The sequence below is a fragment of the Scardinius erythrophthalmus genome (assembly GCF_964197995.2).
Source record: "Scardinius erythrophthalmus genome assembly, chromosome: 2".
Classification (NCBI taxonomy): Eukaryota; Metazoa; Chordata; class Actinopteri; order Cypriniformes; family Leuciscidae; genus Scardinius; species Scardinius erythrophthalmus.
Window position 1 is genome coordinate 64,200,096 of NC_138222.1, and position 13,855 is coordinate 64,213,950.

Genomic DNA, 13,855 nt, shown 5'->3' on the forward strand with positions numbered 1-13,855 from the left:
GCACTAATTCAAATATTCTATTCTAAACCTGTAGTGAATATAAAAACAACCAGGCAGCTAATATGCACACTGTAATATGCACATATGCTTTTTGATCATTACAAATAATAATGCCAAATGATTATAGTTAACTAAACAAAAACATCTGTATAGATGTCTGAAAATGAAGCTCTTTTAATACACTATGAGTTACATTTTTGTCTAACTGGATGTTGATTTATTTAGATAAAGATGCCGAACGCTTTTATATTGTGATGGAGTTTTGTGAAGGAGGTGATCTTTCAAAAGTGATGAAAAAACAGAAACCTTTTGAAGAACAACAGGTGAGTTTCTTATGCAGACATAATGTATATTCTATTATCTATCCTTTAAACAACCCTCACATAAAACTTTTCAGACTTTTTGATTTAAAAACATGATTTAGTATGATATGACACACACACACACACACACACACACACACACACACACACACACACACACACACACACACACACACACACACACACACACACACACACACACACACTTCTTTAGCTGTCTAAATGTGGACATTGCACAGATATCTATTGTTTTAATATAATTTATAAATATTATAATCTAACACCAATCACAGAAAACTTTTCTGTTTTTACAATTAAAATGAAACAATATTTATTTATTAAAACACACACTCACTCACTCACACACACTGGGATTTCTCCATGTGCACAGATCCTTGACTGGCTGGTTCAGATTTGTCTGGCTCTCCAGCATCTCTACGAGAAAAACATTATTCATAGAGATATTAAACCTCAGGTAAATGCACTGATAAAGCTCAATTAATCAATTAATCATAATTAATCAAGTCAAATCTGTTAGACTTATGAGATTTCTGTTGTCATTGTAGAATGTCTTTCTGACTGAAGATGGTTACATCAATCTAGGAGATTTTGGATGCTCAAAGGCATTGGACAGGTAAACTAATAACACAAATATGATCTAGTGATGGATACAAATGAAAATTATTGGCCAAAACCAAAAGCCCTGGACTTTTATAGGTTTGAGTTTACATTGTTTTTCCTCTGCAGAGCTGATGATTATGCTAAATCAGTTGTGGGTGCCAATCTCTACATCAGCCCAGAAGTTTATCAGGGGAAATATAATTACAAGAGGTATGCTTTTGGACATTTTAATGTTTAACATATTATTCTGTTCAGCATTATTAAAATGCGTGTTAAAATGTTAAAAGTTTCAATTCCCTTAAGATCTTTACATGATGCTTGATTATTTTAATTGTTTAAAAAAACAATTTAATTTATCAATTGAGTACAGTATACTTCTTAATTTTCATTGTCATGCATCATCTGTTTTAGTGACATATGGTCATTGGGATGGTTGCTCCATGATCTCTGCATGCTTGATGTGTGGGTGAGTATTTTTCTTTTTCAAAATGTCCTGTATTAAATCAGAGAGTTGCAAATTACAAAAATATAACTTGATGGGTCTGTTTCAATAACCTGTTTATAATCTTCAAACACAGAGCACAGTGCTTTTTCATGGTAACTGAATAAAACGATTCCTTGATTTTGAATCTTGAAATTAAATATTAATATAAAAAAATAATATTAAAGGGGGGGTACAATGGTGTTTCATGTATTCAGAGTTGTTTACAGTGTTAAAGAGATGGATTCTCATGCTTAACATGGCCAAAGTTTTTTAAAAATATTTTGGACGAATAACGGAGAATTTCTGTGCCGAAAATCTTACTTCCGGGTTGGTACAAGTTTCGGCTGGTTTTTTTTTCGACAGTGGATCTAATGACGTAGACCAGAGTGGAACTCCTTATATTATGGCGGGTAGATAATGCCTTTTCTAAGTCTACCCTGAAGAAGGCGAAGGAGCAGTCTACCCTTCCGTCGCCGTCAGTCCGTGTTTATTTTTGAATGGGATTGATAGAGATGTCAGACGACAGACCGGCGGCGGCGTCACAGTAGTAACGTATACCTTACGGCGACGTGGCGACGGCGTACGTGAGAAATGTATAAAAAATCATAACATCTGAACCAGGCACGTCGCCTAATAAGACGCCTGATACACACGTCGTCCCTCAGTACGTCGCCTAGTAAGACGCATGATAAACACGTCGTCCCTCAGTACGTCGCCTAATAAGACGCCTGATACACACGTCGTCCCTCAGTACGTCGCCTAATAAGACGCCTGATACACACGTCGTCCCTATGGCAAGCCAAAGTGTTCACAAACGCCTGGTCGGGCGTCTGATTGCACACTGACACGTCAAAAGCGTGCGTTTCGACCACCAAACGCGCGTCCCTGACGCGCGATTTGCCATAAAAGCGCACGTTCTTAACGCGCGCTTTGTGGTCACGGAAAACGCGCGTCGCAAAAGCGCGGTTTTTGCATCAAAACGCGCGTCCTCGACGTGTGATCTGCCATTTAAAACGCACGTTTGAAACGTGCGCTTTGGGGTCACCGAAAACGCGCATTTTTGACGCGCGTTTATAATAACAAAAATGGACGTTAAAAACGTGTGTTTTGACTAGGACAAAACGCACGCTTTTGACGTGTAAACAGTTAACCCAAACAGGCAGTACAAACGTGTGTGAAGTTTCCAACCAGGCGAAAAGGACGCGTCAGTGTCATTGGCTGCTGAAGGCTTGGGTCTAACCATTTCTGTGGGCTTAGGGGGGTTTAGCTTCTGTTCATAGACTAGGCTACCACCATTTAACATGCCATAGATCAGGTTATTCAGCCTATCTATTTTGTCCTTTTTGTAGAACTTATAGAAATAATATATTTAAATTGCAGTTTTATCAAAATTTAGATAAAAATAAAATTGCCTTGTTTTTCTTCACTCATGCCTTTGTCCCTATGTGGTTTAGGTCTCTTGTATTATCTTTAAACCTAAGCAAAACAGCATGGAATTATCAATGGCAAATTTTACAGAGGAGGGGATTATAATTGGTGAGTTATTATAATCCAATAGTTATCATTCAAGGTAAAAAAAGAAAGAGGGAAAAAACAGTTTTTTTATTTTCCAATTGTAATTTTGGTAACATTTTACAAAAAGGTTTCATACATTATTTAAGTACATTAGTTCGCATGAATTAATAATGAACTGCACTTCTACGTGTTCATTTCAAATTTCATTTCAACCTTTACTAATATTTATTAAAATCAAAAGTTGTTGTTAACATTACTTAAACCGTCCCGTATACGGGACGCCTAAGTTTACTTCACTATATTACAATTAAATCCTAATTTAATCATGACAAACTATATATCGTTGGAAAGGTCTAAGACTCCTTAATAGATATTTCAGCACTGTTTTTTGTTAAAATTTATGCAGGAACGGTAATAGATGAATTTATGACAAGAGCGCACCTCAAAAAATCTACATCATACAGGCGTTTCTGGCGTTTGTCACAAAAAGTCGACGCACACACTTTTAATAACTGAAACTTTGGTTTTCATGCTAAAAGTTCATAATAAAACATTTATTCTTGTATTTGTCAATAAAAAAAATGTATAAAATAATATTATCCTCTAAAAAGTATAATATACATATTATCCTCTAAAATATAATATTATCTTTTTTATTGCCTTTTTTTATTACATCACATATTTTAGTAGTTATCATAAATTAGGTATCATTTGAAAGCTTACGATCTCAGAATTCATCCTGTGAAAACTGTTTTGAAATTGAACATTGTGTTACCATAGAAACGGTACTCTAAATTATTTTATCAGGCTCCTCCCCTTTTGGGCGTCGTCATGTTTCATAATTTATGATCAAAATATTTTCTAATCTTGACAAAACACATATTGTCAGAAAGGTCTGAGTCTCAAGGTTCCTTATTTTGTGACAGAAGTGATATTTGGACAGAAATGTATTAATATGTTATGGTAGAATGCATACAGTTAAATTCAATGGAATTCAATGACACCCGGTGGCTATTTTTGGTAATACGCCTAAACAAAATCTCATGGGAACTTCAATTTTTGTGATATCAACTCCAAATTTGGAACACAACTTGGTTAGATATATGGCTTTGATTTTATAGGAATTTTTTTGTAAAACATATTTTGTAAAATATTTATTTTATATAAAAGAAAAATATTAAATAAATTATATTTGATTTAATGTAAATTTAAACTTCCATAACTTTTTCATACTTTAATTTTTTGAAGTGCTTTCACTTCAGTAATAATCTTCTATTTTTTCCCTTTAAAACAAGACCAAACTTGGGTCTATACTCCAAAGCATTCTTGAATTACAACCATTTAAGCGTGAATAGTGCATTTTAATGTCCATTCTCAAAAAGGGGGGTGACAGTTAAGAGGTTAATGCACTGTGAACTAACAGGGTCTAAAAGGGTACACTTCTCAGATTAGTAAAGTAAAACAAAGTTGTTAAAGTAAGTAGTTTAAGTCTATGAACATTTTAAATGTATACAATACATAATGTTGTTTATATATATATATATATATATATATATATATATATATATATATATATATATATATATATATATATATATATATATATATATATATATATGGACAAGTTCTGGGCCAGATTTTAGGTTGATGTCTCAATAAATGAGCTTTAGGAAAAATTGTATTGTGCGCAGTACCAAAATTTTCCACTAGATGACATCCAGACTCCACCAATGAGATCTTCGACTTCCATGTATGGTTTTTAGTGATCTGAACCTTATATTTCCATACTATTCCAAATATGTATGAAGTAGACATCCTATTCAGAAATAGTTAGGGCAGTAATGTTAATATTTGATTTGAATTCAATCTCTAAAACACATATAAAAATGTACGGAAAGAATCAAAGCCCGAGTTATAGTTTGCCTCCACATCACAAATGAAGAATCTAATGGTATTTATCTACTGCTGTCATTTCTTTTGATAATTACTTGTTTGGGGTGCTCCATTTTTAATTTAATTTAATTTTAATTCTGTAATGGTAATGTATGTACAGTATTTCAATGTACAGTATGTCATATTACACCTCTTTAGATGCTATCTTCAGTCTAAAAATGTATTTAATCAAGTAAGAATATTCAAATATACAGAAATACAATCCAGATATACCTCAAAATAACTTGAAGGTTGCAAAAAGTAATGTAAGAATGAATTAATGTAATTTCAGAACCGTTCTGAGATAGTATTTTTCATGTCGTGTATGTTGACATTTAGTAGGCTACATGATTGCCCAAAGAATTCACATTTAACTTTTTAATGTTAACAAATGTATAGGTAATGCAGAGGAGTACTGTGTGCTTTGCAGTATGCTGCAGACGAACTCAACGAATTGAAATGGTATACAACTTACAATACACACACCCAAAAATCATTAGTTTAACTTTATGTGCCATGTTTTTAGGGCCCAAGCCCTGAAAGGGCGAAGGCCCTATTGTTTTCCTTAGGATTATTTATTATTATTATTATTATTATTATTATTATTATTATTTTTCTTACAACTATTCAGGCACTTTTGGGGCCCTTAACATGCTCGAAAACTCTTGAAACTTTGCACACGGGTCAGAACCCGCTGCCATCAGGGCCGGGCTGAAGCTGGTACCCGGGCGTGGCAGGGGGGCTCGACAGCGCCCCCTGGAATGGGGTCCGAAAACTTGTTCCATAGATCAAACATGCTTGCATGTAATCAGCAATTTGAATGCGTCACAAATGAGACAAATGAGCTAATTTTCTGTAAAAAAACAAGACATAATAACAGAGCCAGTGTTACTTAATGGTTAAGTAGTTGAAACAGTGGGAACTTTTAAGTACTTAGGTACGGTTCTTGATAATCACCTGAGTTTTATAGAAAATACAGATTTTATTTACAAGAAATGCACACAACGTCTAAGTCTGCTCAGAAAATTGAACTGTTTGGGTGTCAGTACTAAGATTATTGAGCTTGTGTATATCACACACATTGAAAGTGTTTTAACTTTTCATCTTTCTGCTTGGTTTGGCCATTTAAACTGTAAGCTTAAGAAAAAGCTTAACAGGATAATGTTAATGGCTAGTAAGATAGTAGGAAAACCACAAAAACAATTGACTCAAATATACATTGACAGAATGAGTAAAAAAGCAAGAAAGATCACAATAGATAGTACTCACCCCCTCTCTAGTGAGTTTGAACTTCTGAAGTCCGGGAGGCGCTTCAGAGTGCCTCTGGCTAAAAGTACTTTTAAAAAATCCTTTATTCCGAATGCCATTAATATCCTTAATCAAATTAAGTGCCAACAACAAAGGAGTTAACTTGATGTATTTAAGTATTGTCATGATACAAAACTGGAAGCAATTGCGGGTGAACAATATTTATTGGAACTTCAACACAGAATAAGACAATTCAGGAAAGAAAGTTCCTCTCAGGGCGTGGTCGCGATCTCGCGTGTAATCAACAGCTCCGGACGGTCCACACAGGGGGAGACGCTCAGACTCGGACACACAGGGACTTCGATGGTCAAGTGCTCGGTGCTGAGTGCAGGTGCTCGGTGATCTGTGCTCGGGTGCGGTGAAACAACAGGGATCCACTGTAGACACGACAACCCGGAAGACGACACGAACATACACGCAGGAACAGGCAAACAACGGATGGACACTGGAATGGAGAGATGAGTGAGTATAAATAGGGAACGGTAATGTGAATCAGCTGAGGTGGAGAATGAGAAGATTGCGAACAGCTGGAGCACTGAACAAACACGTGAGCGGGACAACGCCCACTCACGCAAACTCACAGACATGTAAACAACAATGACACGAGACACAGAGGAAACAATGAATTCACAACCGTGACAGTACCCCCTCTCCTAGGAATGCCTCACGGCATTCCCAGAACTCCTTACCTGTCGATTGTAATCATCGATAAGGGAGTGATCCAGGATGTCACGAGCAGGAACCCAACTTCTCTCCTCCGGACCGTAACCCTCCCAGTCCACCAAGTACTGAAATCCGCGTCCCCTCCGCCTGGAATCCAGGATACGACGAACCGAATAGGATGGTTCCCCATCTACGAGTCGCGGCGGGGGGGGAACCGGGGCTGGCGGATTAATGCGTGCAAAAAAGACGGGCTTAATTTTGGACACATGGAAAACGGGATGAATCCTCCTGTACACTGGAGGAAGATTGAGGCGGACTGTCACCGGACTAATGATCTTAGTGACAGAAAACGGGCCAATGAATTTGGGTGCCAGTTTATTGGAAACGGAGCGGAGCGGAATGTCCTTAGTAGAAAGCCACACTTTGGAACCGACGACGTATACGGGAGGCCTTGACCGGTGGCGATCGGCCTTGGCCTTGGTGCGTTCCCGCACTTGGAGGAGAGTCTCACGGGCCCTCGTCCAAGTACGGTGACACCTCTGGATGAAGGCGTGGGCGGAGGAGACCGCGACTTCGGACTCAGTACTAGGAAAAACAGGTGGTTGGTATCCTACACTACACTTAAACGGAGATAGGCCCGTGGATGACACTGGTAACGTATTGTGGGCGTACTCCACCATGGAAAGTTGTTGGCTCCAGGAGGAGGGATTCTTGGAGACCAAACATCGTAATGATCTTTCCAAATCTTGGTTGGCTCTCTCAGTTTGGCCATTGCTCTGGGGATGAAACCCAGAGGACAGACTGACCGTCGCCCCCAGTAATTTACAAAACTCTCGCCAAAATCTGGACACAAACTGGGGTCCCCTGTCAGAAACCACGTCTGTCGGGAGGCCATGTAACCGAAAGACGTGATCAACGACTGCCACCGCTGTCTCCTTGGCTGAAGGTAATTTGGGCAAGGGAATAAAGTGGGCTGCCTTCGAGAATCGGTCCACCACGGTCAAAACTACCGTGTTACCCTGGGAGGGTGGGAGGGCGGTGATAAAATCTAGAGCGATGTGGGACCAAGGTCTCGAAGGCACCGACAGCGGTTGAAGTAACCCAGCTGGGGGTCGATTGGACGACTTACCAATGGCACAACTAGAGCAAGCCAAAACAAAATTGTGAACATCACGAGCCATCAGGGGCCACCAGAATCGCTGCTTAACTAGAAATATGGTACGACTCACCCCTGGATGGCAAGCTAGACTGGAACTATGACCCCACTGGACGACTTCTGATCGTAATTCCTCCGGCACAAATAAGCGGTTAGGTGGGCACCGGATCGGAGGCGTTACCCCTTCTAAGGCCCTCTTGACCTTCGATTCGACCTCCCATGTGAGCGAAGAGATAATCAGGTTCTCAGGAAAAATGCGCTCAGGAGTAGCTTCGTGTTCGGGACGATCAAAAATACACGACAAAGAATCGGGTTTGACGTTTTTGGAACCCGGACGATAGGAAAGTGTAAAATCGAAACGACCGAAAAAAAGTGCCCACCGAGCCTGCCTGGAGTTCAATCTTTTAGCGGTTCTAATGTACTCCAAATTCTTGTGATCAGTCCAGACTGTAAAGGGTACCCCTGAACCCTCTAACCAGTGACGCCATTCCTCCAAAGCTAACTTGACTGCCAACAACTCCCAGTTACCAATGTCATAGTTTCGTTCGGCAGGAGATAATCGATGTGACAAAAACGCGCAGGGATGCATTCTGTCGTCTGAAGGTGAACGTTGTGAAAGCACTGCACCTACCCCCACCTCCGACGCATCGACCTCTACCACAAACTGACGTGAAGCATCAGGGGCTATGAGAATAGGAGCTGAAACAAAGCGGCTCTTGAGTTTGGCAAACGCAGCCTCAGCTGCGTCTGACCACCTGAACGCAGTTCTGGGAGAGGTCAAGGCGGTCAGAGGTGCGGCTAGTTGGCTGAAATTGCGAATAAAACGCCGATAGAAGTTGGCGAATCCCAGAAACCGCTGCAGGGCCTTGCGGGAATCTGGGATTGGCCACTCTACCACAGCCTTAACCTTGTCAGGGTCCATAAGCATACCTTCAGACGACACGATGTGTCCCAGGAAAGGAACTGACTGTGCATGGAAAACGCATTTCTCCGCCTTGACAAAAAGCCCATTCTCTAGCAACCTCTGAAGCACTAGTCGTACGTGTTGCACATGTTCCTGGAGAGACGAAGAAAAAATCAATATGTCATCCAGGTAAACATATATGAATTGATCGATCATGTCTCGCAACACATCATTGACTAGTGCCTGGAAGACTGCGGGACTATTGGAAAGCCCAAAAGGCATAACCAAATATTCAAAATGCCCCCTAGGGGTGTTAAAAGCAGTCTTCCATTCATCCCCCTCCCTGATGCGGACCAAATGATAAGCATTACGCAAGTCCAATTTAGTGAAGAGAGACGCTCCCTGCAACCTCTCGAAGGCTGAAGACATCAACGGCAAAGGATAAGTATTCTTTACCGTGATGTTATTCAGCCCTCGGTAATCAATGCAAGGTCGCAGAGAACCGTCCTTCTTCCCCACAAAAAAGAACCCCGCCCCCGCTGGAGAAGAGGAAGGGCGGATGAACCCGGTTGCTAGAGAATCAGAAATATATTTCTCCATAACCTCTCTCTCAGGAACTGAAAGTGAATAAATCTTGCCCTTAGGCGGAGACTTACCTGGCAATAAATCTATAGCACAGTCATAGGGACGATGCGGAGGGAGAGAAGCAGCTCTAGACTTACTGAACACTTCACTCAGGTCACGGTACTCCTCGGGCACGTTTGATAAATCCACCGCTTCCTCCTGTAACACAGGAACAGAAACAACAGAACAAGCAGACACAAGACACGAATTGTGACACTCAGTGCTCCAAGCTGAGATGGTCCGTCTTTTCCAATCGATGCGGGGGTTGTGTAAACTGAGCCATGGGTGTCCTAAAACTATGGGTGTGAGTTGAGAGTCAGTGATGTAAAATGATATAGTTTCAGCATGATTTCCAGAAGTGATGAGTGTAAGTTTCTCGGTGACCAAGGAGATGGTGGGTAAAGTCTGTCCGTTCAATGCGTTGACTGTGATCTTCTGGGAAAGTGTATGAAGAGGAATCTGTAATTGAAGTGCAAACTGATGATCCAAAAAGTTACCTTCTGCCCCAGAGTCAATGAGTGCAGTGCAGTGGTGATCCAGAGTTGACCATCTCAGTCTTACCGGGAGGATGGTGGAAGTGGATGAGGTCTTACCTGCGGAGATCCCACCCGATAGTAGCCTCAAACTTACTATCGGGCTGGGCCTTTTACTGGACAACTGTAGGCATAATGTCCGTTGCCACCACAATAGAGACAGAGGCCCTGGGATCTCCGCCTTTCTTTCTCCTCCCGGGAAAGCCGAGCTCGCCCCACCTGCATGGGCTCGGGATCGTGGGAGCCGAACGTGTCCAGGCCGCTGGACCGCTGGTTCTCACTCCGACTCTGAACTGGGTTGGTGGGTGTTCTCTGCCCAATCCTGGACAGACGGGCGTCCACTCTCAGGGCCAGGTCTATGAGTCCATTGAGCGTTGAAGGAAGGTCCAGGGCGTAGATTTCCCTCTGGACACGTTCGGCCAGCCCATGCAGGAAATGGTCCCACTGCGCCTCCTCGTTCCAGCGACACCCGGCCGCCAGGGTCTTAAACTCGATGGAATAATCTGATACCGATCGGTCTCCTTGGCGTAGGTCAGTCAAGACCCTGGCAGCCTCCTTCCCCTCGACGGCTCGATCGAAGACCCGTCTCATCTCCGCCGAGAGGGCTTGGAACGAGGAGCAGCACTGGTCTCGATTCTCCCACACTGCAGTTCCCCAAAGCGCCGCTCTCCCAGTCAGTAGCGTCAGCACGAAGGCTACTTTCGCCTCCTCCTTTTCAAAAGTTCTGGGCTGTAATGAGAAATGCATACTGCAACGTGTCAGAAATGGACGGCAGAAATTCGGCTCACCAGAGTATAATTCAGGCGTGGGCAGTCTGGGTTCCGACTGGGAGAGAGGCACAGGTGGTGTGGGGGGAACTGCAAGTGCTGCTGGAGGTGCTGGCGCAGTGGGGGGTTGTAGCTGATGGAACCGCTGGGTGAGCTCGGACACCTGTGTGACCAGAGTCTGGATAGCGCGTCCTGTCTCCCCCTGGCTGCGCTCCTGTGCATCCATCCGGCCGATGCATACTCGAATGAAATCCTCTAGTGAAGCAGATGAATCACCCGCTGCTCCCATCGTTTGGTCCATCCGTTCTGTCATGATACAAAACTGGAAGCAATTGCGGGTGAACAATATTTATTGGAACTTCAACACAGAATAAGACAATTCAGGAAAGAAAGTTCCTCTCAGGGCGTGGTCGCGATCTCGCGTGTAATCAACAGCTCCGGACGGTCCACACAGGGGGAGACGCTCAGACTCGGACACACAGGGACTTCGATGGTCAAGTGCTCGGTGCTGAGTGCAGGTGCTCGGTGATCTGTGCTCGGGTGCGGTGAAACAACAGGGATCCACTGTAGACACGACAACCCGGAAGACGACACGAACATACACGCAGGAACAGGCAAACAACGGATGGACACTGGAATGGAGAGATGAGTGAGTATAAATAGGGAACGGTAATGTGAATCAGCTGAGGTGGAGAATGAGAAGATTGCGAGCAGCTGGAGCACTGAACAAACACGTGAGCGGGACAACGCCCACTCACGCAAACTCACAGACATGTAAACAACAATGACACGAGACACAGAGGAAACAATGAATTCACAACCGTGACAAGTATATTTATCTTCATCATGATTTTTATATTGTATATTTTATTTTTTAGAAATATTCTTTTCGAAAAATTTATTCTTAGAATATTCTTAGAAAAATTTACATTTCGGTGGACAATAAAGATTTATTCTATTCTATTCTATTCTATTCTATTCTATTCTATTCTATTCTATTCTATTCTATTCTATGAAACTCATACAGATCTCATCGGGCAGAACAACTTACATAATAGCTATGTTATTAGCTCCGCCCAACAGGAAGTCGGCTATTTAGGGTTGTTTGGAAAACACATACAGTGGAATGTGAAAGACTCCTCCTAGGGAATTTATCCGATTGCCACCAAACTCGGTGTGAATGAAGTCAAGACATAGAGGATGAATTATTGACAGCAGATTTTTGATATCTTGAACGGGTTGGCCGTGGTGAGGAAACGAATTTATGGCGAATAATGGGACACAGGAAGTGTGTTAAAACTTCTGCACACATTAACTTATCTTGATGAAACTTCACCTTCACCAAAGGCACCAGGGTGGCTGTGCCCCCGGCTTGGGCCCGCAATCGCTGCCTGCAGCTATATTTAATATATATATAAAAAATATACACAATCTATACACAAAAATATAGCTGCAAGCTACCCTAACCCATTTGTGGAAAATAAATTGGATAAAAAATATAATTGATTGATCCCAGGATGTAAATTAGTTCTGTTACCATTGCTCACATTTAAGAAAATGAATAAAAAGCATATGTTAAATCTAAAAAATTAGGATGACTTGTGCATGTTTGAAATAACATGAGGGTGAATAAATGTAGACAGAATGTTTTGAATTTTGAGTGAACTATCGGATGTTTCTGTAATTTGGTCCCTGTAAAGCATCTTGGTGGCACCCTGCTCGAAATAGTGATATACATTTTATAGTCATTATATATATATATATATATAAAGGTTATGTTGCTTAACAAATTTTCATTATACCTGCATCGATCAATAACCACATATGTACGCATTTCCCCAATCAAATGTTAACTTTTAAAGTTTGAAAACTTGAGGTATAGATATACAGCTATTAATGTGCAAAAGAAGGCAATCTTATCTTGATAAAAAAAAATGTTTTCATAAAATTGCAATCTAGATATTTTATTTGGCCTATACACAAGAAAAAGAAAATGGAAAAAATATAGGGACAAATTAAGTTCTTATATATGTCCTGCCCTGAGCACAAGCTCTCATTCTAATCCTGTAAGTCTTAAATACTTCTATAAAGTATAAAATACCCTATTTAAACACTAATGCCTCGTTTCCACTGAGCAGTACGGTACGGTACGGGACAGTACGGTACGGTTCGGGTCTGTTAACCATGATCTGGCTAGCGTTTCCACTGCCAACAGTACCCTTACTTGATAGGCGTGGTGTTTCGATCAAAGTCATTTTCGCGCGAAGAACATAGTAAACTACAATGGATGACATGCAGCAGATCTTGTTCTTGCTCCTCGACATGTTTGTCACAAGAAGACAAGCGCTGATATAGCTTTTCTCAATATCAAGTACGCAAAGTTTGTACTTGCCATGTGCGACTCCTACATGCAAATGGTTCAGCGCGTTTTTAAAAGCGTCACTCAGCTCGCTCTGCTGCTCGTTATCTCTGTTAACTTGCTCTGTATGTACATTTTAAGCAACAATAAAACGAAATATGTTATAAAACACCATTCTGCCTCTTTTCGTTTTCATTTAAATAAATTAAACATTAGGGACACAAATGTGGTTCATGCGCAACGCATTTTGATTATTCACTGCACGTTATTCTATTTATAACAAAACGAAATTTAAAACACAACCCTAACGTTACCTCTTTTCGTTTAAATAAAATAAAAAAACATATTCCAGGCAATATATGCGTTTGTACAAATGTTGCAATAAACATCAGTGATAATCTTGTAATAAAAAAATGACAAGAAACCATATTTCTTTTTGTAAAATTTCAGTTTTATCAATAATAGCCTATATAAAAGTTTAAGTAAAAGGTACAAGAAGCTATACAATAAGAAATAAAGCAAACAATTCAGTCAAATATCCAAATGCAGCGCTCTAGTCTAACATTACAAGTAAAGCCTACGTTAATATGAAACTAAACGATTGACAGGGAACTCATTATATATTCACGAGAGCAAAGATCGCCCGTTAGGTCTACACAAGACGAA

The 13,855-nt window shown here is 40.9% G+C and overlaps 1 protein-coding gene across 1 annotated transcript in view; it reads left to right on the forward strand.

Moving 5' to 3' along the window:
• Positions 1–254: 254 nt before the first annotated feature.
• Positions 255–13,855, forward strand: part of LOC308705767 (serine/threonine-protein kinase Nek1-like) — a gene marked incomplete at both ends in the record, with an annotated part of 58,584 nt that continues 44,983 nt past the window's right edge. The window contains 5 exons of the mRNA XM_081390955.1: positions 255–323; positions 715–798; positions 890–957; positions 1,071–1,154; positions 1,356–1,410. Of these exons, the coding sequence (XP_081247081.1) occupies positions 255–323; positions 715–798; positions 890–957; positions 1,071–1,154; positions 1,356–1,410 (360 nt within the window). The remainder of the gene's footprint in view (positions 324–714; positions 799–889; positions 958–1,070; positions 1,155–1,355; positions 1,411–13,855) is intronic.